The sequence below is a fragment of the Oncorhynchus tshawytscha genome, linkage group LG08 (assembly GCF_018296145.1).
Source record: "Oncorhynchus tshawytscha isolate Ot180627B linkage group LG08, Otsh_v2.0, whole genome shotgun sequence".
Lineage (NCBI taxonomy): Eukaryota > Metazoa > Chordata > Actinopteri > Salmoniformes > Salmonidae > Oncorhynchus > Oncorhynchus tshawytscha.
Window position 1 is genome coordinate 157,679 of NC_056436.1, and position 27,424 is coordinate 185,102.

Consider the following 27,424-nt stretch of genomic DNA (forward strand, 5'->3'; position numbering starts at 1 on the left):
ACCATTATATTAACACACCTGACAGATATTACACCATTATATTAACACACTTGTCCAATAATACACCATTATATTAACACACCTGACAGATATTACACCATTATATTAACACACCTGACCAATAATACGCCATTATATTAACACACCTGACAGATATTACACCATTATATTAACACACCTGACCTATAATACCACACCTGACCGACAATACACCATTATATTAACACACCTGACCGATAATACACCATTATATTAACACACTTGACCGATAATACACCATTATATTAACACACCTGACCTATAATACCACACCTGACTTACAATACAACATTATATTAACACACCTGACCTATAACACACCATTATATCAAATCAAATTTTATTTGTCACATACACATGGTTAGCAGATGTTAATGCGAGTGTAGCGAAATGCTTGTGCTTCTAGTTCCGACAATGCAGTAATAACCAACAAGTAATCTAACTAACAATTCCAAAACTACTGTCTTATACACAGTGTAAGGGGATAAAGAATATGTACATAAGGATATATGAATGAGTGATGGTACAGAGCAGCATAGGCAAGATACAGTAGATGATATCGAGTACAGTATATACATATGAGATGAGTATGTAAACAAAGTGGCATAGTTAAAGTGGCTAGTGATACATGTATTACATAAGGATGCAGTCGATGATATAGAGTACAGTATGTACGTATGCATATGAGATGAATAATGTAGGGTAAGTAACATTATATAAAGTAGCATTGTTTAAAGTGGCTAGTGATATATTTACATCATTTCATATTAACACACTTGACCGATAATACACCATTATATTAACACACCTGACTTACAATACAACATTATATTAACACACCTGACCTATAACACACCATTATATTAACACACCTGACCAATAACACACCATTATATTAACACACCTGACCGATAATACACCATTATATTAACATACCTGACCAATAACACACCATTATATTAACACACCTGACCGATAATACACCATTATATTAACATACCTGACCTATAATACCACACCTGACCTATAATACACCGGGAGACAAACCTCAGACAACTAGTCAAATGTTCATGTGGTATCTTTAAGCAACAAGGCCCGAGGGGGTGTTGTATATGGCTAAAATACCACGGCTAAGGGCTGTTCTTATGCACGACGTAATGCGGAGGTGCCTTATTGCTATTATTATTGCTATTATAAACTGGTAACCAACATTATTAGAGCAGTAAAAATAAATGTTTTGTCATACCCGTGGTATACGGTCTGATATACCATGGCTGTCAGCCAATCAGCATTCAGGGCTTGAACCACCCAGTTTCTACTTATAAATAAACTCAGGGGAAGGGTTAGCGTTTAGGGTCCCAGTCTGTCTCACCCTGGGTAGCCTTGGGTTTGGAGTTGGGGTTTAGGGGGCAAATATAGGGTACTCTTACCCTTGGTAGCCTTGGGTTTGGAGTGGCAGCTGATGCAGGTGTGAAGCGGGCAGTGGAAGCCCTTGTTGTCAAACACAGTGAGGGTATTGTTGCGGACGCAGGCGTCATGGTAGAACATCCCACAGTGCAGCACGTTACAGCGATGCACCTCCCCCTCCGACAGCTTACAGCTGAAACACTGGTGCACCCCTGGAGAGAGACGGAGTCAGGGTGAACACTGGAGAGAGACGGAGTCAGGGTGAACACTGGAGAGAGACGGAGAGATGAGGTTAACCAGTCATTACCTGAGCTGCTACAGACAGCATGACCCTGTTCTTACCTGAGGTGCTACAGACAGGATGACCCTGTTCTTACCTGAGGTGCTACAGACAGGATGACCCTGCTCTTACCTGAGGTGCTACAGACAGGATGACCCTGCTCTTACCTGAGGTGCTACAGACAGGATGACCCTGCTCTTACCTGAGGTGCTACAGACAGGATGACCCTGATCTTACCTGAGGTGCAGTCTGGACAGAGAAGCTTGTCCTGTGGTTTCAGGGTGGATCCTAGACAGGAGAGGTGAAAGGACCCACAGCACTGACCCTCACATGGCACCACGTCCTCTCCAGCCTGCTCACACACCTACAAACACACACCGTCAGCAACACATTGAAACCCCCCAGTCCCATTGAAACCCCCCAGTCCCATTGAAATTCCCCCCAACCCAGTCCCACTCAAACCCCCCAACCCAGCCCCATTGAAATTCCCCCAACCCAGTCCCACTCAAACTCCCCCCCAACCCAGCCCCATTGAAACCCCCCAACCCAGCCCCATTGAAACTCCCCCAACCCAGCCCCATTGAAACCCCCCAACCCAGCCCCATTGAAACCCCCCAACCCAGCCCCATTGAACCCCCCAACCCAGCCCCATTGAAACCCCCCAACCCAGCCCCATTGAAACCCCCCAACCCAGCCCCATTGAAACCCCCCAACCCAGCCCCATTGAAACCCCCCAACCCAGCCCCATTGAAACCCCCCAACCCAGCCCCATTGAAACCCCCCAACCCAGCCCCATTGAAACCCCCCAACCCAGCCCCATTGAACCCCCCCAACCCAGCCCCATTGAACCCCCCCAACCCAGCCCCATTGAAACTCCCCCAACCCAGCCCCATTGAAACTCCCCCTAACCCAGCCCCATTGAAACTCCACCCCCAAAACCCAGCCCCATTGAAACTCCACCCCCAAACCCAGCCCCATTGAAACTCCCCCAACCCAGCCCCATTGAAACTCCCCCAACCCAGCCCCATTGAAACCCCCCAACCCAGCCCCATTGAAACCCCCTCCAACCCAGCCCCATTGAAACTCCCCCAACCCAGCCCCATTGAAACTCCCCCAAACCCAGCCCCATTGAAACTCCCCCAAACCCAGCCCCATTGAAACTCCCCCAAACCCAGCCCCATTGAAACTCCCCCAAACCCAGCCCCATTGAAACCCCCCAACCCAGCCCCATTGAAACTCCCCCAACCCAGCCCCATTGAAACTCCCCCAACCCAGCCCCATTGAAACTCCCCCAACTCAGCCGCAGGAGATGAGTGGAGACATTCTAGAGTCTCACCTGACAGACAGATTCCTTCTTGGGGCCTCCTCCGTTTGCCTTCTTGGCCCCGCTGGCCTGGTCTATGCTGTCACTGGGGGACTCTGGACGCTCCTCACCGCCAGAGCCCTCTGGCTCAGGACTGGCTGCTGCTCGCTTCCTCTTCTTGGCCTGGGAAGCTGCTGATTGGATGGCCAAGTCCTGCCTCTTCCTGATTGGCTTAATCTTCTCTGGTGATTTAGACCTAGTGAATCCTTTAACGTGTGTCTCCGTTTTCTTTCTGTTTCTCTTCTTCGTGGGGGCGGAGGACTCTGCTGCCACAGCCTGGGGTTCGAGTTAGGAGAGGAAGATCAGACTCATCCTCACAGGGACATCTAAAGGCAACATACCAGGAATAAACAGTGCCACTATTTATTAACTCACCTTCTGTTTGTCACCTACTCTAGGTTTCTTTTTGGGTTGTTGGTCCTTCTCCTCGGTCTCCTTTAGAGCTCGTTTACCAGGCTGTTGGTCCTTCTCCTCAGTCTCCTTTAGAGCTCGTTTGCCGGGCTGTTGGTCCTTCTCCTCGGTCTCCTTTAGAGCTCGTTTGCCGGGCTGTTGGTCCTTCTCCTCGGTCTCCTTTAGAGCTCGTTTGCCGGGCTGTTGGTCCTTCTCCTCGGTCTCCTTTAGAGCTTGTTTGCCGGGCTGTTGGTCCTTCTCCTCGGTCTCCTTTAGAGCTTGTTTGCCGGGCTGTTGGTCCTTCTCCTCGGTCTCCTTTAGAGCTCGTTTGCCGGGCTGTTGGTCCTTCTCCTCGGTCTCCTTTAGAGCTCGTTTACCGGGCTGTTGACCAGGCTGCTGCTTCTGACGTTCCTTCCTACCTGCAAACAGAGACAGGAGATGATAGGGGTGTGCCAAGTAGTTGGACAAAATGAGTATCTACATCTACATTTTTTTGCAGCGAGAACGCACAGGGAGGTATTGTGCGAACATATACTTAAGCATATTAAAACACTTCTTTCCAATCACAAGTATCATCCGATTATCAACTGCCAATTTACAGATACGATTACGAGTATGGCCATGTCGGCACACCCCTAGGAGGAGGTTATAAAACCACAATTGATTTAGGGATAAATTCATCGTTAGCACTTTGGTAGGAGCATCGTTAAATCTCCCCGAGCGGGTTTCCCAAAACCCGCATTACTTAAGTTGCACTTCAAAAAGCTCATTTTTTATTAAAGCAAAGAAAACAGCAATGATGCTTTTTGACATTTATACACAGATCTCTGCTAAACATAGAATCAAGATGGTTAACGACCACCGACATCTTCAGAATGAAGTTGACTACAAATAATAATCATTTGATGGGTGCTTATATTTGTCTTATTTCACACGTGAATTAGAAAGACGTTTTTTTGCATATCCCAACTCCTGAAGAAATTTGCTATTGGCCCATAAGACCCATAAACTTCTACAGATAAAGCCCAACAGAATGCTCTCAATGGTGCATCGCTGCCTGGTACAGCAACCACATGGCTCTTCAGAGGGTGGTGCCCAACATAATGCTCTCAATGGTGCATCGCTGCCAGGTACAGCAACCACATGGCTCTTCAGAGGGTGGTGCCCAACGCATCAATGTGGGCATGCTAACTGCCCTCCAGGATATTTACAGCACTGCGTGTCGAAGAAAGACTAAGAAGATATTAAGGACCTGAGTCATAATCCATATTTCATCAACTTCAAAATCAAATGGTGTCACATGCTTCGAATACATCAGTAGTAGACCTTACCGTGACATGATTTTACTGACGAGCCGTGACATGGTTACTGACGAGCCCTTTTTCAACAAAGCAGAGTTGAAAAGTAAGAAAATGAGCTAAATAAAAAAAGGAAATAGTAACAATAAAATAGCAATAATGAGACTATATAGAAGGAGTACCGGTACAGAGTCAATAGTCAGGGTTACCAGGTAGCCGAGGTAATAAACTCAAAAAAATTTAAATTAAATAAAACGTCCCGTTTTCAGGACCCTGTCTTTCAAAGAAATTTGTAAAAATCCAAATAAAACTTCACAGATCTTCATTGTAAAGGGTTTACATGCTTTGCATGCTTGTTCAATGAACCATAAACAATTAATGAACATGCACATGTGGAACAATCGTTAAGACACTAACAGCTTAGGCAATTAAAGTCAGTTATGAAAACTTAGGACACTAAAGAGGCCTTTCTACTGACTCTGAAAAACACCAAAAGAAAGGTGCCCAGGGTCCCTGCTCATCTGCGTGGGCATGCTGCAAGGAGGCATGAGGACTGCAGATGTGACCTGGGCAATAAATTGCAATGTCCGTACTGTGAGACGCCTAAGACAGCGCTACAGGGAGACAAGATGGACAGCTGATCGTCCTAGCAGTGGCAGACCACGTATAACAAGACCTACCCCCGATCAGTACATCACATCTGCGGGACAGGAACAGGATGGCAACAACAACTGCCTGAGTTACACCAGGAACACAACCCCTCCATCAGTGCTCAGACTCTCAGCCTATTGCGGACAGAGGTCCTCACCAGACATCACCGGCAACAACATCGCCTATGGGCACAAACCCACCGTCGCTGGACCAGACAGGACTGGCAAAAAGTGCTCTTCACTGACGAGTTGTGGTTTTGTCTCACCAGGGGTGATGGTCGGATTCGTGTTTATCATCGAAAGGAATGAGCGTTATACTGAGGCCTGTACTCTGGAGCGGGATCGATTTGGAGGTGGAGAGTCCATCATGGTCTGGGGAGCTGTGTTACAGCATCATCGGACTGAGCTTGTTGTCATTGCAGGCAATCTCATCGCTATGCATTACAGGGAAGACATCCTCCTCCCTCATGTGGTATCCTTCCTGCAGGATCATCCTGACATGACCCTCCAGCATGACAATGCCACCAGCCATAATGCTCGTTCTGCGGGTGATTTCCTGCAAGACAGTAATATCAGTGTCCTGTCATGGCCAGCGAAGAACCCAGATCTCAATCCCATTGAGCACGTCTGGGACCTGTTGGATCAGAGGGTGAGGGCTAGGGCCATTCCCCCCAGAAATGTCCAGGAACCTTGGTGGAAGAGTGGGGTAACATCTCACAGCAAGAACTGGCAGATCTGGTGCAGTCCATAAGGTGGAGATGCACTGCAGTACTTAATGCAGCTGGTGGCCACACCAGATACTGACTGTTACTTTGATTTTGACCCCCCTTTGTTCAGGGACACATTATCCCATTTCTGTTAGTCACATGTCTATGGAACTTGTTCAGTTTATGTCTCAGTTCTTGAACCTTATGTTCATACAAATATTTACACATGTTAAGTTTGTTGAAAATAAACGCAGTTGACAGTGAGAGGACATTTATTTTTTTCTGAGTTTATGTACATGTAGGTACGGGTAAAAGTGACCAGGCAATCAGGATAGATAATATAACAAGTCACAGCAGCGTATGTCAAGAGTGTAAAAGTGTGTATGTCTGAGCGTGTGTGTGTGGCATCAATGTGTTTGTGTTTTGTTTTTGTGTGCATAGAGCCGGTGCCAAAGACCAGGATAGGGCCTTGGCGGCGTGTGCGGACCAGGATAGGGCCTTGGCGGCGTGTGCGGACCAGGATAGGGCCTTGGCGGCGTGTGCGGACCAGGATAGGGCCTTGGCGGCGTGTGCGGACCAGGATAGGGCCTTGGCGATGTATGCTTAACAAGCGACAAAAAAGTTGCATGGACTTACTCGGTGATTTCTTTTAAATGACTACCTCATCTCTGTACCCCACACATACAGATAATTGTAAGGTCCCTCAGTCGAGCTACACATTAAGCACAGATTCAACCACAAAGACCTGGGTGGTTTTCCAAAGGTTCGCAAAGAAGGGCACCTAAGCGGACATTGAATATCCCTTTGAGAATGGAAAAGTTCATTTCACTTTGGATGGTGTAACAACAAACCCAGTCAATACAAAGATACAGGCGTCCTTCCTAACTCCGTTGCCGGAGAGAAAGGAAAAGGATGAGGGATTTCAGAGTTACAGTTGAATGGATGTGATAGGGAGAAGGATGAGGATGGATCAACAACATTGAAGTTACGCCACAATACTAACAAGCCAATGGGGTCTGACAATCTGGATGGAAAAATCATGAGGATAATAGTGGACGATATTGCCACATCTTCAATTTAAGACTACTGGAACTTGTTAACTTGTTAAGCCCTCAGGCTTGGAGGGAAGAAAAAGTCCAGGTCATCTAAAAGTCTTTGCATCACTACTCTGGACGGTTCTGACTTAGAATATGTGGACAAATACCTAGGCGCCTGGTTAGACTCAACTCTCCTTCCAGACTCACATTAAGCATCTCCAAACCAAAATTAAATCTAGAATCGGCTTCCTATTTCGCAACAAAGCCTCCTTCACTCATGCTGCCAAACATACCCTCGTAAAACTGACTATCCTGTCGATCCTCGACTTCGTCATTTACAAAATAGTCTCCAACATTCTACTCAGCCAATTGGATGCAGTCTATCACAGTGCCATCAGTTTTGTCACCAAAGCCCCATACACTACCCACCACTGCGACCTGTATGCTCTCGTCGGCTGGCCCTCGCTAAATATTCGTCGCCAGACCCACTGGCTCCAGGTCATCTATAAGTCTTTGCTAGGTAAAGCTCCGCCTTATCTCAGCTCCTTGGTCACCATAACAACACCCACCCGTAGCACGCGCTCCAGCAGGTATATTTCACTGGTCATCCCCAAAGCCAACACCCACTTTGGCTGCCTTTCATTCCAGTTCTCTGCTGCCAATGACTGGAACGAATTTCAAAAATCACTGAAGTTGGAGACTTATATCTCCCTCACTAACTTCAATCATCAGACGTCAGAGCAGCTTACTGCAGCTGTACACAGCCCATCTGTAAATAGCCCATCCAACCAACTACCCACCTCATCCCTATATTTGTGTTTGATTTTTTTCTGCTCTTTTGCCCACCAGTATTTATTCTTGCACATCCTCATCTGCTCATCTATCACTCCAGTGTTCATTTCTGAAATGTAATTACTTCATCACTATGGCCTATTTATTGCCTTACCTCCTTACTCCATTTGCACACACTGTATACAGATCTTCTATTGTGTTATTGACTGTACGTTTGTTTATTCCATGTGTAACTCTTGTTTTTGTCGCACTGCTTTGCTTTATCTTGGCCAGGTCGCAGTTGTAAATGAGAACTTGTTCTCAACTGGCCTACCTGGTTAAATAAAATAAATAAAAATTCCACTACCTAATAGTAAAGCCCCCTTTACTGGCTCAAATAGCCAACCAATCAGCCTGTTAACAACCCTTAGTAAACTTCTGGAAAAAAATTGTTGTTTGACCAGATACAATGCTATTTTACAGTAAACAAATTGACAGAATGTCAGCACACGGGAAGGACATTCAACAAGCACAGCACTTACACAAATGACTGATGATTTCCACATCTAAAAGCATTGTATTTGGGACAAATCATTCACTAAACCCTAAACCTCAACTACATCCGGTAATGAATAATGTTGAAATTTAACAAGTTGTGGTAAATTAACTTCTTGAAGTAACCCTGGAATTTAAACGGTCATTGTCAAAACATATTGATACAACCGTAGCTAAGATGGGGAGAAGTCTGTCCATAATAAAGCGCTGCTCTGCCTTCTTAACAGCACTATCAACAAGGCAGGTACTAGGCCCTAGTTTCTACCTTCTTAACAGCATTTTTAACAAGGCAGGTACTAGGCCCTAGTTTCTACCGTCTTAATTAACAGCATTATTAACAAGGTAGGTACTAGGCCCTAGTTTCTACCTTCTTAACAGCATTATTAACAAGGCAGGTACTAGGCCCTAGTTTCTACCTTCTTAACAGCATTATTAACAAGGCAGGTACTAGGCCCTAGTTTCTACCTTCTTAACAGCATTATTAACAAGGCAGGTACTAGGCCCTAGTTTCTACCTTCTTAACAACACTATCAACAAGGTAGGTCCTACAGGCCCTGGTTTTGACGCACCTTGACTACTGTTCAGTCATGTGGTCAGGTGCCACAAAGAGGGACTTAGGAAAATTGCAGTTGGCTCAGAACAGGGCAGCACAGCTGACCCTTAAAAGTATACAGGGAGCTAGCATTAATGATGTGAATGTCAATCTCTCATGGCTCAAAGTGGAAGAGATATTGACATCATCACTACTTGTTTTTGTAAGAAGTGTTGACAAGCTGAATGTACCGATATGTCTGTTTAAATTACTAGCACACAGCTTGGACACCCATACATACCCCACAAGACATGCCACCAGAGTAGAGGTTGACTGATTAATCAGCATGGCCGATTAATTAGGGTAGATTTCAAGTTTTCATAACAATCAGTAATCTGCTTTTCTGGATGCCGATTACATTGCAATCCACGAGGAGACAGCGTGGCAGCCTAGCATTCTTCTTGCCAATGTCCAGTCTCTTGACAACAAGGTTGATGAAATCCGAGCAAGGGTAGCATTCCAGAGGGACATCAGAGACTGTAACGTTCTCTGCTTCACGGAAACATGACTAACTGGAGAGACGCAATCCGAAGCGGTGCAGCCAGCGGGTTTCTCCACGCATCGCGCCGACAGAAACAAACATCTTTCTGGTAAGAAGACGGGCGGGGGCGTATGCCTTATGGCCAACGTGACATGGTGTGATGAAAGAAACATACAGGAACTCAAATCCTTCTGTTCACCTGATTTAGAATTCCTCACAATCAAATGTAGACCGCATTATCTACCAAGAGAATTCTCTTCGATTATAATCACAGCCGTATATATCCCCCCCAAGCAGACACATCGATGGCTCTGAACGAACTTTATTTAACTCTCTGCAAACTGGAAACGATTTATCCGGAGGCTGCATTCATTGTAGCTGGGGATTTTAACAAGGCTAATCTGAAAACAAGACTCCCTAAATTTTATCAGCATATCGATTGCGCAACCAGGGGTGGAAAGGCCCTGGATCATTGTTACTCTAACTTCCGCGACGCATATAAGGCCCTGCCCCGCCCCCTTTCGGAAAAGCTGACCACGACTCCATTTTGTTGATCCCTGCCTACAGACAGAAACTAAAACAAGAAGCTCCCACGCTGAGGTCTGTCCAACGCTGGTCCGACCAAGCTGACTCCACACTCCAAGACTGCTTCCATCACGTGGACTGGGAGATGTTTCGTATTGCGTCAGACAACAACATTGACGAATACGCTGATACGGTGTGCGAGTTCATTAGAACGTGCGTTGAAGATGTCGTTCCCATAGCAACGATTAAAACATTCCCTAACCAGAAACCGTGGATTGATGGCAGCATTCGTGTGAAACTGAAGGCACGAACCACTGCTTTCAATCAGGGCAAGGTGTCTGGTAACATGACTGAATACAAACAGTGCAGCTATTCCCTCCGCAAGGCTATCAAACAAGCTAAGCGCCAGTACAGAGACAAAGTAGAATCTCAATTCAACGGCTCAGACACAAGAGGCATGTGGCAGGGTCTACAGTCAATCACGGACTACAGGAAGAAACCCAGCCCAGTCACGGACCAGGATGTCTTGCTCCCAGGCAGACTAAATAACTTTTTTGCCCGCTTTGAGGACAATACAGTGCCACTGACACAGCCTGCAACGGAAACATGCGGTCTCTCCTTCACTGCAGCCGAAGTGAGTAAGACATTTAAACGTGTTAACCCTCGCAAGGATGCAGGCCCAGACGGCATCCCCAGCCGCGCCCTCAGAGCATGCGCAGACCAGCTGGCCGGTGTGTTTACGGACATATTCAATCAATCCCTATACCAGTCTGCTGTTCCCACATGCTTCAAGAGGGCCACCATTGTTCCTGTTCCCAAGAAAGCTAAGGTAACTGAGCTAAACGACTACCGCCCCGTAGCACTCACATCCGTCATCATGAAGTGCTTTGAGAGACTAGTCAAGGACCACATCACCTCCACCCTACCTGACACCCTTGACCCACTCCAATTTGCTTACCGCCCAAATAGGTCCACAGACGATGCAATCTCAACCACACTGCACACTGCCCTAACCCATCTGGACAAGAGGAATACCTATGTGAGAATGCTGTTCATCAACTACAGCTCGGCATTCAACACCATAGTACCCTCCAAGCTCGTCATCAAGCTCGAGACCCTGGGTCTCGACCCCGCCCTGTGCAACTGGGTACTGGACTTCCTGACGGGCCGCCCTCAGGTGGTGAGGGTAGGCAACAACATCTCCTCCCCGCTGATCCTCAACACTGGGGCCCCACAAGGGTGCGTTCTGAGCCCTCTCCTGTACTCCCTGTTCACCCACGACTGCGTGGCCATGCACGCCTCCAACTCAATCATCAAGTTTGCGGACGACACAACAGTGGTAGGCTTGATTACCAACAACGACGAGACTGCCTACAGGGAGGAGGTGAGGGCCCTCGGAGTGTGGTGTCAGGAAAATAACCTCACACTCAACGTCAACAAAACTAAGGAGATGATTGTGGACTTCAGGAAACAGCAGAGGGAACACCCCCCCATCCACATCGATGGAACAGTAGTGGAGAGGGTAGCAAGTTTTAAGTTCCTCGGCATACACATCACAGACAAACTGAATTGGTCCACTCACACAGACAGCATCGTGAGGAAGGCGCAGCAGCGCCTCTTCAACCTCAGGAGTCTGAAGAAATTCGGCTTGTCACCAAAAGCACTCACAAACTTCTACAGATGCACAATCGAGAGCATCCTGGCGGGCTGTATCACCGCCTGGTATGGCAACTGCACCGCCCTCAACCGTAAGGCTCTCCAGAGGGTAGTGAGGTCTGCACAACGCATCACCGGGGGCAAACTACCTGCCCTCCAGGACACCTACACCACCCGATGCTACAGGAAGGCCATAAAGATCATCAAGGACATCAACCACCCGAGCCACTGCCTGTTCACCCCGCTGTCATCCAGAAGGCGAGGTCAGTACAGGTGCATCAAAGCTGGGACCGAGAGACTGAAAAACAGCTTCTATCTCAAGGCCATCAGACTGTTAAACAGCCACCACTAACATTGAGTGGCTACTGCCAACACACTGTCAATGACACTGACTCTACTCCAGCCACTTTAATCATGGGAATTGATGGGAAATGATGTAAATATATCACTAGCCACTTTAAACAATGCTACCTTATATAATGTTACTTACCCTACATTATTCATCTCATATGCATACGTTGATACTGTACTCTATATCATCGACTGCATCCTTATGTAATACATGTATCACTAGCCACTTTAACTATGCCACTTGGTTTACATACTTATCTCATATGTATATACTGTACTCGATATCATCTACTGTATCTTGCCTATGCTGCTCTGTACCATCACTCATTCATATATCCTTATGTACATATTCTTTATCCCCTTACACTGTGTATAAGACAGTAGTTTTTTTGGAATTGTTAGTTAGATTACTTGTTCGTTATTACTGCATTGTCGGAACTAGAAGCACAAGCATTTCGCTACACTCGCATTAACATCTGCTAACCATGTGTATGTGACAAATAAAATTTGATTTGATTTGATTTGGCAGGCTGACCACCTGTTACGCGAGTGCAGCATCAAACAGGCTGCAAGAAGCCAAGGTAAGTTGCTAGCTAGCATTAAACTTATCTTATAAAAAAACCATCAACCTTCACATATTCACGAGTTAACCTAGTAATTTCATCAACCATGTGTAGTTAACTAGCTTGTTCTGTTAGTTAACCTAACTAGCCTGTAGTCCTATAATAACTACAACCTAAAACTTCTTACCTGGGAATATTGAAGACTCATGTTAAAAGGAACCACCAGCTTTCATATGTTCTCATGTTCTGAGCAAGGAACTGAAACATTAGCTTTCTTACATGGCACATATTGCACTTTTAGTTTCTTCTCCAACACTTTGTTTTTTCATTATTTAAACCAAATTGAACATGTTTCATTTGAGATTAAATTGACTTTATGTATTATTTTAAGTTAAAATAAGTGTTCATTGTTCACTCAGTATTGTTGTAATTGTCATGTAATACATACATACATACAGTTGAAGTCGGAACTTTACATACACTTTAGCCAAATACATTTAAACTGGGTTTTTCACAATTACTGACATTTAATCTTGGTAAAAATTCCCTGTATTGGGTCAGTTAGGATCACCACTTTATTTTAAGAATGTGAAATGTCAGAATAATAGTTGAGAGAATGATTTATTTCAGCTTTCATTTCTTTCATCACATTCCCAGTGGGTCAGAGGTTTACATACACTCAATTAGTATTTGGTAGCATTAAAATAGTTTAACTTGGGTTAAACATTTTGGGTAGCATTCCACAAGCTTTCCACAATACGTTGGGTGAATTGTGGCCCATTCATCCTGACAGAGCTGGTGTAACTGAGTCAGGTTTGTAGGCCTCCTTGCTCGCAAACGCTTTTTCAGTTCTGCCCACACATTTTCTATAAGATTGAGATCAGGGCTTTGTGATGGCCACTCTAATACCTTGACTTTGTTGTCCTTAAGCCATTTTGCCACAACTTTGGAAGTATGCTTGGGGCCATTGTCCATTTGGAAGACCCATTTGCCAAAACATGTTATTGTTAAATCTCATAGCTCCTGAGAGAGGCAAAGTCAACAGTCTGGTTTCAGTCACTGATAAGGTAGGACAGCTGTGGATTAGGGAGGAGTGACGAATTCGTCCCGAGGTCAGGTGAGATGAAGTTTGAAGGAACAGTCCTATGACACACACATATACTTCCACGCACAAAGGTTCTAGCAGGAGGCGGGGCCATGACTACACCGGTGAGAGGAACCAATTAAGTTCCTGCCTAGCAGAGATGTATTGCCTGTCTTGATGTGCAGGGAGTTGACTCCTCCTAGTATGAGGGTATAAAGATATGTGCATGTGTAAACATGTCTTTAAAGCTGTTTGACCCAGTGGGTGAATCAACTTGGTTTGAGCTTTTCCTAGTCATCCATTTGAGTTTTTACTCTGTTTGTTGAGAACCCAACAAGAGGCCCTATGGAAATAATGGACCGAGTTGATATCAACAACAGCCCACCTTCCTTTAGCTGTTCTTTAACCAAATCAATTTTTATATAAACAGCACATTTCAGACATGGAATGCAACGCAATGTGCTTTACAGGAAAAAAATAAAAAATAAAATCTGAAATATTTATTACACACCAAACAGATGTAAACAAAAGAATGACAAACCCTGAACGACAAAAAATAGGAAGTGTTTTAGTATTGGAACCTTCTTAGCTAGAGGAAGAAAACACACATTTGCTGACAACTCTAGTTTCAATAAGCTAAATAATACCTATAAACTGACCACAGAGAAACAGAGTACATGTTGATATGACCCCAACTTACCTATCGCTGTGGGTGCAGGTGACGGGGTTTCTGGAATGTCTGTAGTCACAATAACCACTTTGGATCTCTTCCTCTCAGTTCTCAGTGTGGACCTCTTCTGGCTCTGAGATTCAAGTAGTTCAGTCTCTGAGGTGGTGGAGAGGCCATCCTACAAACACGTTACTTCAAAATTTAGGACAACAAAGATCAGCAGAAACACCAGAAAACACCATTTTATACCTGTCAATACATTGGTCTGTAAATAACATACTACATAGACCATAAACATTGAGGTAAGAAGCAGTATATGCTAGTTATTCCAGACCTGAAACAGCATCTGTGTTGGTCCTTTAGGGGAGACCACCATGTTAGCTTTCTTTTTCTGTGTAAAAGTAGTCTGCTTCTGTTTCCCATCTGTTTTTCTGGGGCCTCCTCTCTTCTTCCCCAGGGAAGTGCTGCTGTCTGCCTGGGGGCTGGCAGGGCTGGGGGGCATGGGGCTCCGCCTGGATGGTACAGGATATTGGCCAGGCTCAGCAGGGCAAAGCTTAGCCAGCATGTTGGGGTTGAGGTGTGGTCCGCCACTATCGTGGGTAAAGGTGTACTTGACCAGGCGTTCCTCCAGGGCCAGGCTGGCAGCCTCCTTGGCCTGAGTGATGCCCACCACCCACTGGGCATGGAGCTTACGAGGAACGGACGGAGTGGTACTCTGGGGATAGAGGACAGTAGAGCTCAGATTGACAGTAGAGCTCAGAATTACTAGTGGAAGATAGTTCATGTTAGGGCTGGACAAAATATCTAAATAATTTGAATTAATGTTTTAGCGCAATGTTCCAAACACCTGTATCATAAGAATCAAGTGTTCTACTTCGTTATCAAGCAAATGTATTACCATCAGAAAGAATTGACCCTTGAATTTTTCCACATCTAGTTACAGCCTTATACTAACATGGATTAAATACATGTTTTCCGGCAGAAATCTAGACACAATACCAAAAGATGACAATGCAAAAAGAGGTTTTTAGAAATGTTAGCGAATGTATTAAAAATAAAACAGAAATACCTTATTTACTTAAGTATTCCCTTTGCTATGCGACTCAATATTGAGCTCAGGTGCTTCCTGTTTCCATTGATCATCCTTGAGATGCTTTTGTTACTCTCATTGGAGTCCACCTGTGGTAAATTCAATGGATGGGACATTTAGAAAGCCACACACCTGTCTATATAAAGGTCCCACAGTTGACAGTGCATGTCAGAGCAAAATACAAGCCATGAGGTCGATGGAATTGTCCATAAGTCCGGGCTCTGGGTTAGGGGCTGGGCTGGGCCACTCAAGAACATTCAGAGACTTGTCCCAAAGCCAAGCCTGCATTGTCTTGGATTGTTAGGGTTGGATTGTTAGGGTTGTTGTCCTGTTGGAAGCTGAACCTGCGCCCCAGTCTGATAACCTGCTCAGGACTTCATAAAAGGATCTCTCTGTAATTTACTCTGTTCATCTTTCCCTCAATCCTGACTAGTCTCCCAGTCCCTGCCACTGAAAAACATCCCCACAGCATGATGCTGCCTGCACCATGCTTCGACCGTAAGGATGGTGCCAGGTTTCCTCCAGAAGTGCCGCTTGGCATTCAGGCCAAATAATTAAATCTTAGTTTCATCAAACTAGAGAATCTTGTTTCTCATGGTCTGAGTCCTTTAGGTGCCTTTTGGCAAACTCCAAGCAGGCTGTCATGTGCCTTTTACTGAGAAGAGACTTCTGTCTGGCCACTAACATAAAGGCCTGATTGGTCGAGGGCTGCAGAGATAGTTGTCCTTTTGAATGTTCTTCCATCTCCACAGAGGATCTAGATCTCTGTCAGATAGACCATCGGGTTGTTGGTCACCTCCCTGACCAAGGCCCTTCTCCCCCGATTGTTCAGTTTGGCCGGGCGGCCAGCTCCAGGAAGTCTTGGTGGTTCCAAACTTCTTCACTTTTCTCCCCAATTCCGTGGTATCCAATTGTTAGTTCCAGTCTTGTCTCATCGCTCCAATTCCCATACGAACGACTAGAGAGCGAGAAGTTTGAGAGCCGCACTGCTTCTTGACACAATGCCCACTTAACCCCGAAGCCAGCCGCACCAATGTGTGGGAGGAAACACCGTACACCTGGCGACCGTGTCAGCGTGCATTGCACCCGGCCCGCCACAGGAGTCGCTAGCGTGCGATGGGACAAGAACATCCCTGCCGGCCAAACCCTCCCCTAACCCGAACGACGACATTGGGCCAATTGTGCGCAGCACCATGGGTCTCCCGGTTGAGGCCAGCTGCGACAGAGCCTGGACCACTCAGGAGGCCTCAAGGCTTGGTTTTTGCTCGGACATGCACTGTCAACTGTGGAACTTTATATAGACAGGTGTGTGCCTTTCCAAATCATGTCCAATCAATTGAATTTACCACAGGTGGACTCCAAACAAGTTGTAGAAACATCTCAAGGATGACCAATGGAATCAGGATGCACGTGAGCTCAATTTCGAGTCTCATAGCAAACGGTCTGAATACTTACGCAGATAAGGGGAAAAAATATATATATATATATATATATATATTTGAATTTGGAAAACTTTGCACTCAGGCGTGGAGGGAAGCCAAAGTCATTCCGCTACCCATGCGTGGTAAAGCAGCCTTTACTGGTTCTAACAGCAGACCAATCAGCTTGCTGTCAACTCTTAGCTAACTGTTGGGAAAGAAAGTGTTTTATCAAATATAATGCTATTTCTCTGTAAACAAATTAGCAACAGACGTTCAGCATGCTTCTAGAGAAGGGCACTCAACATGTACTGCACTGACACAAATGACTGATTGGTTGGTTGAAATAAATTGATAAGAAGAAGATTGTGGGAGCTGTACTGTTAGATTTCAGTGCAGCCTTTGATATTATTGACCATAAACTGTTGTTGAAAAAACATGTGTTATGGCTTTTCAACCTCAGCTCTGAATCCACGATATGGCAATCTAATAGAAAGAGGGTTCTCTTTAATGGAAGCTTTTCTAATGTTAAACATGTAATGCGTGGTGCACCGCAGGGCAGCGCTCTAGGCCCTCTACTCTTTTCTATTGTTACCAATGACCTGCCACTGGCATTAAACAAAGCATGTGTGTCCATGTATGCTGATGATTCAACCATATACACATCAGCAACCACAGCCAATGAAGTCACTGAAACCCTTAACAAAGAGTTGCAGTCTGTTTTGGAATGGGTGGCCAGTAATAAACTGGTCCTGAACATCTAAAACTAACAGCAATATATTTGGTAGAAATCATTCCCTAAGTTCTAGACCTCAGCTGAATCTGGTCATGAATTCTGTGGCTGTTGAACAAGTTGAGGAGACTAAATTACTTGGTGTTGCCTTAGATAGTAAACTGTCATGGTCAAAACATATAGATTCAATGGTTGTAAATATGGGAAGTGGTCTGGCCGTAATAAAGAGATGCTCTGCTTTTTTTGACACCACACTCCAAAGTCCTGCAGTCTCTAGTTTTATCTCATCTTGATTATTGTCCAGTCGTGTGGTCCAGTTCTGAAGGAAAGACCTTGTTAAGCTGCAGCTGGCCCAGAACAGAGAGGCACGTCTCGCTCTTCATTGTAATCAGAGGGATGATATTAATACTATGCATGTCAGTCTGTCTTGGCTAAGAGTTGAAGAAATACTGACCACGTCACATCTTGTTTTTATAAGAAACATTATGTTGGAAATACCAAATTGTTTGCATAGTCAACTTACACACAGCACTGACCCCACCAGACATGCCACCAGGGGCCTTTTCAGACCCCGGGTCCAGAACAAATTCAAGGAAACGTACAGTACTATACAGAGACATGAGTGCATGGAACTCCCATCTTATATGGTGCAGATGAACAGCAAACCTGGTTTCAAAAGACAAACACCTCAAGGCACAACACCTCTCCCCCATGTGACCTACTTGTGTGTGTATGAACTGACATGTATGTGGAACTGATAGATGCACACGCACACTACATGGTCCTGTTTTTAAATGGAAATGGTCAAGTCTTTTGTCTGTAATGTATGTTTCGTTATGTGTCAGACCCCAGTGAGTCTAGCTGTCCCCATTGGTGTGGACTAATGGAGACCCCAGTGAGTCTAGCTGTCCCCATTGGTGTGGACTAATGGAGATCCCAGTGAGACTAGCTGTCCCTATTGGTGTGGACTAATGGAGACCCCAGTGAGACTAGCTGTCCCCATTGGTGTGGACTAATGGAGACCCCAGTGAGACTAGCTGTCCCCATTGGTGTGGACTAATGGAGACCCCAGTGAGACTAGCTGTCCCCATTGGTGTGGACTAATGGAGACCCCAGTGAGTCTAGTTGTCCCCATTGGTGTGGACTAATGGAGACCCCAGTGAGACTAGCTGTCCCCATTGGTGTGGACTAATGGAGACCCCAGTGAGTCTAGCTGTCCCCATTGGTGTTAACTAATGGAGACCCCAGTGAGACTAGCTGTCCCCATTGGTGTTAACTAATGGAGACCCCAGTGAGTCTAGCTGTCCCCATTGGTGTTAACTAATGGAGATCCCAGTGAGACTAGCTGTCCCCATTGGTGTGGACTAATGGAGACCCCCAGTGAGACTAGCTGTCCCCATTGGTGTGGACTAATGGAGACCCCCAGTGAGACAGGCTGTCCCCATTGGTGTGGACTAATGGAGATCCCAGTGAGACTAGCTGCCCCCATTGGTGTGGACTAATGGAGACCCCCAGTGAGACTAGCTGTCCCCATTGGTGTGGACTAATGGAGACCCCAGTGAGTCTAGCTGTCCCCATTGGTGTGGACTAATGGAGACCCCAGTGAGTCTAGCTGTCCCCATTGGTGTGGACTAATGGAGACCCCAGTGAGTCTAGCTGTCCCCATTGGTGTGGACTAATGGAGACCCCAGTGAGTCTAGCTGTCCCCATTGGTGTGGACTAATGGAGACCCCCAGTGAGTCTAGCTGTCCCCATTGGTGTGGACTAATGGAGACCCCAGTGAGACTAGCTGTCCCCATTGGTGTGGACTAATGGAGACCCCAGTGAGACTAGCTGTCCCCATTGGTGTGGACTAATGGAGACCCCAGTGAGTCTAGCTGTCCCCATTGGTGTGGACTAATGGAGATCCCAGTGAGACTAGCTGTCCCCATTGGTGTGGACTAATGGAGACCCCAGTGAGTCTAGCTGTCCCCATTGGTGTTAACTAATGGAGATCCCAGTGAGACTAGCTGTCCCCATTGGTGTGGACTAATGGAGACCCCAGTGAGTCTAGCTGTCCCCATTGGTGTTAACTAATGGAGATCCCAGTGAGACTAGCTGTCCCCATTGGTGTGGACTAATGGAGACCCCCAGTGAGACTAGCTGTCCCCATTGGTGTGGACTAATGGAGACCCCCAGTGAGACAGGCTGTCCCCATTGGTGTGGACTAATGGAGATCCCAGTGAGACTAGCTGCCCCCATTGGTGTGGACTAATGGAGACCCCCAGTGAGACTAGCTGTCCCCATTGGTGTGGACTAATGGAGACCCCAGTGAGACAGGCTGTCCCCATTGGTGTTGACTAATGGGGATCCAAATAAATCACATCTGACCTTCCTGTGGACGACCCGGGAGGCAGGTTGTTTGTCGCCATGGCAGAGCTCGACATATTGCTCCTCCCCCCTGAATGACACCATGTTCTTCTCAAAGATGTAGCCTCTCTCCAGGGTGTCTCCAAAATACTGGACGTGGTACATGACTCCAGCTGTCCGGCTGTTAATTGCTGAGGAAATAAAAGGAGCAAAACCATATCAGAACCTGGAAGATCAGTGTGTGTTTGTAGTACAACACTGCATTGTGTTTGAGGTGTGTAGTACCTTTGTGTTTGAGGTGTGTGTTGAGTTCTGGATCAGTGGACACCATGCAGGGCCACCAGGGATAACCTGGCACCTTGGTCCACACCACATCACCCACGGAGAACCCTGCATGGACAGGGGTAGACTGCTCCTCCAGGCTCTCCTCCTCCTCCTCCAGGCTCTCCTCATCCTCCTCCAGGCTCTCCTCATCCTCCACCAGAGTACTGGCCTGCTGGATCTGAGAGAAACCACAACACGCGGTCAGAACCAAAACAACGCTGGAAATCAGGAGGACTCTCAGAAACAAGGACTCACAAGGAGTGTAAGATGAAGTTGATCTACTGTTTATCTTGATAGAGCTACAAGAAGACTTTCTATAATCCAAAGTGTTTGTTAAGGCAGATAAAGATACAGTTCATGTTCTCTTTTATGGTCTACTACAGAATAACATTGTATTGAACTAGAGAACTGGAGCTCCCCCACCTGTTGTGGGGCAGCAGTGCCCTCCTCTGGCTGACTGGCAGCAGACACCTCCACAGGAACAGGGTTAGAGGCAGAGCTGTGTTTGAGTTTAATGGGTCTTCTCTTTCTCCTCCCCTCCTTGCTGGCAAGAGCCACGAGGCCCTCAGTATCCGCAGGCAGGTTGGGCCCCTCTCCACAGCACGGCTCGAAGTGTGGCGGTTTCCCCTTGGACACCATCTTGGTGATCTTCAGTTTAATCTCGGGGGAGGTGGCCTTCCTCTGGGGGCTGGGGTGGGAGGGGGGCCTCAGCACCCTTCAGGGTGGGGGGCTCAGGGTGGCACAGCTTGGGCAGCTTGTCTTGGTCGCCGTTCAGCATGAGGGACGTCAGGTCCTTCAGCCTCTCATGCCTGTGGTTGTTATGGTTATGACCATGGGCAGCCATGTTGTTTAGAACACTGTCCTGGAGTGTCACGGCCAACTGGGCAGCTGCCTTGTCCATCAGCAGGGCCGGGTCCGCCCCCAGATCACCCCCACCCCGACCCATCCTCCCCCCCAGGGGTTCAGACAGCTGATTCATGCTGACTGGGTTGAGGGCCTCTGGCATCGAGGGCAGAGACCGCCCCTTACTGGTACTGTCCATCCCAGACCGTCCCTTACTGTCCATCCCATCCAACCTCACTCAGCTACAGCACAGAGGGGGAAGGAGAGAAATAATGAATTACTCCTTATGGTCCAAAGCACAAGGACCTTAAATAAAAACTTCCACTTTAAAAGTCAGTTTCGATCTGTCTAATTATTAAATTAAACTTAAAGTTGTCGTTCTATTAACTAGACTAGCAAAATAATATTTACATCTACTCTGCAAAATGGAAATACACAGGTGTGTGCCTGAATTTATACCAATGGTTCCAACCGGTGTGCTGCTTGAGGAACTCTCAGGTGTGCTGCAAAACTTTTCCTAATCTTGACAAATTTTTTGAACCCTCACTTATAAACATGTAAAGTTGACTTGGGAGCACTAGAGTTGGTCAGATAACACATTCAATGGTTACACATGGTTCCATCTGTATAGTTGGTTCCAGTCCAGTGTGCTCAGGCTGTTGTTACATGTATCACCTGAGGGGTGCGCATCACCAGCAAAGTCATTTGTCTTTTGTCTATAAAAACAGTTAGCACAACTAAGTCTGATAGGGTTTAGTCATTTATTTCTTAATATATGGCTCTGGAGGTCATTATCAACAAATACATGAAGAGAGATGGAGGTCATTATCAATAAATACACGGAGAAATTGTAGGTGTGCCGCAGAATTGTAAATCACATCAAGGTGTTCCACGGTTCAGAAAAAGTTGGGAACCACTGGTCTAGAAGATTTCACATTCTCGACATTAAAATGTTGATGAACCTGTTTTATTTGGTTCATACACTGTGTAGTAGCACAATATTTTGAGAAGCCAGGGGGCATTGTTAATCGACTCAAAATAGGAATTTTCAAACAAAGACTCCAGAATGACAATACCGAGAAAGTCAAAACAATTGGCAACAAGCTTGATCAACAGGTGAAAACATCCACAACTACAGCTGTTCTAGATTACCCTTCTTCCTGCAGCACAATAGGATTTACATTTTAGAGCACTCCTGAAAAGGCATTCAACTTTGTAAATACAGATCATTTTTTTGAACTCTAGTGCAGTACAAGTGTTTGGAAATATGAATGGATAATTTGACATACAATATTACATATAAGTATTATTTATACCAGTTAGGGATATTGGAATCGGCCGATATTAGCTAAAAATGCCGACATCGACCCGATGTCTAGTTTAACGCCGATGTGCAACACAGATGTCAAAGCTGATACCTATATAACACAGCTTTCCTAACATAGCCCAATGTCTGCTGCGTGGATCGAGCAGTCAACTAGTCCAGCAGTCATTTGAAAGAGTAAGAACATTTCAGCGCGACAACTCAAAGGCGAAATCCATTAACGACAAAATAATGGAATTCATTGCCCTTGACAATAAACCGTTCTGTCGTGGGTGATGTTGGCTTTCGCTGACTGGCCGAGCACTGGTACACACTACGAAGTGTGTGTACCAGATGTTGCCCTACCGGAGTTAAACAGTAATAGCATCACTGCTATTAGCTTCAAGACAGACATTTGGACCAGGGATAACAGCCCCATGAGCATGCAGAGTCTGACAGCACAGTGGGTGGTCGAGGAAGTCGTACTGAGGAAAGTAGTATTGCATGCTCATGAATGTGCTGGTCATACCGCTGATGCCATTTCAATGGCACATGAACACACTAGCTAACTCCATTCGAACATTCATCAACTGTGTCTGCAGCAGACGTGATACCCTCTGTCATGGCATTGAAACACCTGCTCAACAAAACTGCCAACAGGCTGTGAACAAGCGATTCGGTGGCATTCTCTCTTTACCGTGTCGCCACCATGCTCGATGCTAGGTACAAGGACTGCTACTTCGATGCAGACAAGAAACAGGTTTTACGTGAAATGTTACACACACAGCTGGACAAGATGGAAACGAACACAGTGACAGTGTGTACCGAGGAAGAGGACACGGACAGACATGGCTGGACAAGATGGAAACGGACACAGTGACAGTGAAGCACCGAGGAAGAGAGGCCACGGACAGAGAGCTGAAACTTCACTGCTTGACATGTATGATGAAATCCTGGTTGAGAATGAAAGACTAAACAACCAAACACCACAGCAAGTGAAATAAATAGGTTTTGATTATGTTTTACTGGTAATGGGGACATGTGTAAATGCCAACAAAATAACTTTTTGGTCAGTGTGTGTGTAACCTTTATTGAACTAGGCAAGTCAGTTAAGAACAAAATCTTATTTACAATAACGCCCTACCCCGGTGTAACAGTATAGCTTCCGTCCCTCTGGGCTCAAATCGGGGACCCACTGCACAGACAACAGTCACCCTTAGCCACAGCAGCCCAAAGGTGATGTCACAGATTGAAACGCTATTAGCGTGCACCCTGCTGACTAGCCATTTCACACTGGTTACACTGGCCAATGCTGGACCAATTGCGCGCCGCCCTATGTTACAATGTAATGAAACGTCCCAATCACGGCCGAAAGTGTTATTTTTAAAACCATATATTTTTTGTTTGTTTTCACAAATGACTTACTGCATTTTCTTTTTGGCACAATAAAAGTGCCCATTGATTAAAATTCAATATGATTTCAACGAGTTATCCATATTACAATGTCATGAAACGTGGCCTTTTATTTTGAAGGTTTCAGCATTACCATACGAAAGGTGACGTCATCGTGTGAGCTGCTGGCAGAATTCTAGTCTGCTGTCGACGTCAGCGCCGCAGCAAACTACTAACTAGACGATACATCAGTCTGATAAAATATGAGCTAAACCACATCGTTAACTCACTAAAATGGCTCCACATTCAAATCAGAACAGTTTAAATGAGTAGCTTAACTCGATAACTTGCTGACTAGCTACCAAACTTATCAACCAACGCAAACTGATCTGATAAGCGCCTTAGTGGGCGCCCGCACATGATTGAAAATGTAGCAGCTAACGTTAACTAGCAACGAGAAAACGTGTTAAGTTCTCACTAAGCCACAGAACAATGAGGGTTAGTTATAAACACATTTGTCCAAGCACTCTGGTTGGCTCGCTTGCTACTGCCATGTCCCAATAATTAATGATCAGTAGAGGCAAGGTCCAGATGGTTATAACTCACTGATTAGCCACCGCTAACTGCCAGCATCATCCACCGAGAAAAGCCGCGGAAACTTGAGAAAGCCTAGCTAGTTAACAGACTTCAACAGCAGTAGTAGTAGGCATTACCAAGCACATCAGACGCCACATTCTCACTCTGGTAAAATATTACAAAATGTTGAGATAGTGACGCGACAACTAAAAACTGGCGTGAGTTACAGCTAGCTAACGTAGCTAACTATGTAGTTAGGGTCCCTGGCTATTGGCTAAATCAACTAAACCATGACAGATATAGAATGACAATGTTCTGTTACTTCACATAGCTAGTGAAACGAATCAGAAAACGATCGGAATTAACAGGCGCTCAGTGACACTAGCTAGTTTCTGAGTTCAAATTAGCGAGATTAGTGATTGACATTCAGCTACAGTTAGCTAGCTACGTGCCTATGACATGCTAAATTACAGACACGTTTATTGAAAGATGATCACAGTTGCGTTCTCCTCTCATACGCATAGTAATTGGTTAAATTACCTGCTGAATTTCTCGAATAGTTATCAAATTGGAAAATAGTCAGTTTGAATCATCTTGAAAACGCCGACTCCGTTCAATTTAAAGCTTTGCGGGGAAACTCAGTTCGAGTCCCAATCAGCGCGAAAATACTCACTTCCGATTGGTTGAGAGCAACTGTAACGCTTCTTCTTCTGCTGCTGCTGCTGCTGCTTCTTCTTCTACAATATCATGGCGGTCAGCAAAACAATCGTTTATGTTCATGCCGCATCCTACTGTGTTGGGATGTACGATCAATCATGATCTGCCATGAAAATAAAATTCAAAACCAAATAAATCCCTATCTTAAACCACAACCTCCCACCAAAACCCCTCCCCAACCCCATTAAACTTTATCTATATCATGCGGGAACACTCCAGCCTTAGGATTGTTCAGCATGTCAACAACCATTTCGACCGTAACATCTACTACCCTCAATATCTCTTTTGCCGTCTCCACAATGCCCTTCTATCCTGGCATTTCTGCTTTCCACAACCTGAGTCGTATTGATAACCTTACCAATAAAAGCTATGAAGTCAACTTTATTCATTATCAAAGTGTCTTTTGACGTCGCACATTCATGAACAGGCCTCCAAACCATTCCAAGACCATCAGAAGCACCTGCCCGACAGTAGGTCCACTTACTACGGGTACATCCATGTGAGCTCCATCATTCCACACTGTAGTTCCACAAATCTGTCTTACAGCCTCTGCAGTCTGCATACAATACATCATGACTAATTCTATATCTCTGAGCCTCTCTAGCCTCTCTCTTCACCTGACATCCACCAAATTCTGCACTATGTTCCCTCCCACAATTACAACACTTAACCTTCACATTGCTCCTACATTCACCATCATCTTTTCATTCCTTTACACTGAGCAGCTACATGTCCCATTATTTGGCAATGAAAACACTGCAGTGCATATGGGACACATACTCTAACATTGAAACTACCTGTACTTTCCCAGGCATAAGCTTCTCTAACTTCAGCAGCACTGATAGGCTTTCATACTGATCAACCTTTAGGCCTTTTCCTCCCTTCACATGTTCTTTAATATCATCGGTAGACATAGGTTTTGGGATACCAGTGATTTTTATTTTATTTTAATTTCACCTTTATTTAACCAGGTAGGCTAGTTGAGAACAAGTTCTCATTTGCAACTGTGAGCTGGCCAAGATAAAGCAAAGCAATTTGACACATACAACAACACAGAGTTACACATGGAATAAACAAAACATAGTCAATAATACAGTAGAACAAAAGAAAACAAAAAGTCTATATACAGTGAGTGCAAATGAGGTAAGATAAGGGATAAGGGAGGTAAGGCAATAAATAGGCCATGGTGGCAAAGTAATTACAATATAGTAATTAAACACTGGAATCGTAGATGTGCAAGGAGGTGGGACAGCATGGTTGGTTAGGGCATATTGAGTAGGGCTAGAGGCTCTACAGTGAAATAAGACAGTAATCACTAACCAGGACAGTAATGGATGAGGCATATTGATATTAGAAAGAGGCATGCGAAGCCGGGTGAACATATGGGTCCAGTGAGTGGTTGGGCTGGCTGGGAACACGGCGACTCAGACAGTTAGTAGGCCGGGGCTGGCAAGCTAGCAGTTAGCAGCCCGGGGCTGGCAAGCTAGCAGTTAGCAGACCGGGGCTGGCAAGCTAGCAGTTAGAAGACCGGGTTAGCAAGCAAGCAGTTAGCAGGAGCTAGCAATTAGCAGACCTGGGCAGGCAAGCTAATAGTTAGCAGACTGGGGTAGGCAAGCTAGCAGTTAGCAGACCGGGGCTAGCAAGTTAGCCTTTGGGGGACGTCGCGATGGGGGAAAGTCTGTTTTTGCCTCTTCGTGCGGTGATGTCGATAGACCAGTCGTGGAATTAGTAGGGTTCCAAGTAGCTCTAGGTAGCTAGTAGGCCTAGCAGGTTAGCAGAATGGGCCTTCAGCGGACGTCGCGCCTGAGGGGCCTGTTGGAGTCCTCGGGCAGATTATGTCGGTATTCCAGGCGTAGAGGATTGGCAGGGTTCCGTACCCCGTACCGGCAGTAGAAGGGGTCCAGATATTGTAGCCCAGGAGTGGGCTTCGGTGGTAGCATAGAAGCCCTGGCCGGGCTAGCTTCAGGCTAATTGATGCTTGCTCCGGGATGGAAACGCTAGCCAGGAGTGGTCACCCGGGATTGTGGTTAGCTAGTTGCGAAGATCCAGATGAAAATGTTCAGAGTTTGCAGTAGGAATCTGGGGATATGGAGAGAAATAGGTCCGTGATGACTCCCCTTGATCTAGCATAAGCACCAGGGATATGGTTTTTAATCTTCTTCCCATTTTCCATTTTCAGAATTTCCAAGTAACCAAGCTAATTTGACTTCACCTAGCTCTTTCTCTACGGCATTCGTTCATCTGATAGTGTCTAAATGAG

The 27,424-nt window shown here is 45.7% G+C and overlaps 1 protein-coding gene across 1 annotated transcript in view; it reads right to left on the minus strand.

Moving 5' to 3' along the window:
* LOC112224524 (histone-lysine N-methyltransferase NSD2-like) overlaps positions 1-25,173 on the minus strand; it is a 43,872-nt gene extending 18,699 nt beyond the window's left edge. The window contains 11 exon segments of the mRNA XM_042325039.1: positions 1,470-1,658; positions 1,964-2,090; positions 3,063-3,365; positions 3,465-3,898; positions 14,450-14,597; positions 14,754-15,134; positions 20,031-20,200; positions 20,295-20,511; positions 20,757-21,038; positions 21,040-21,418; positions 25,121-25,173. Coding sequence (XP_042180973.1) covers positions 1,470-1,658; positions 1,964-2,090; positions 3,063-3,365; positions 3,465-3,898; positions 14,450-14,597; positions 14,754-15,134; positions 20,031-20,200; positions 20,295-20,511; positions 20,757-21,038; positions 21,040-21,399 — 2,611 coding nt within the window. The 5' untranslated portion in view covers positions 21,400-21,418; positions 25,121-25,173.
* Between the last annotated feature and the right edge of the window lie 2,251 nt (positions 25,174-27,424).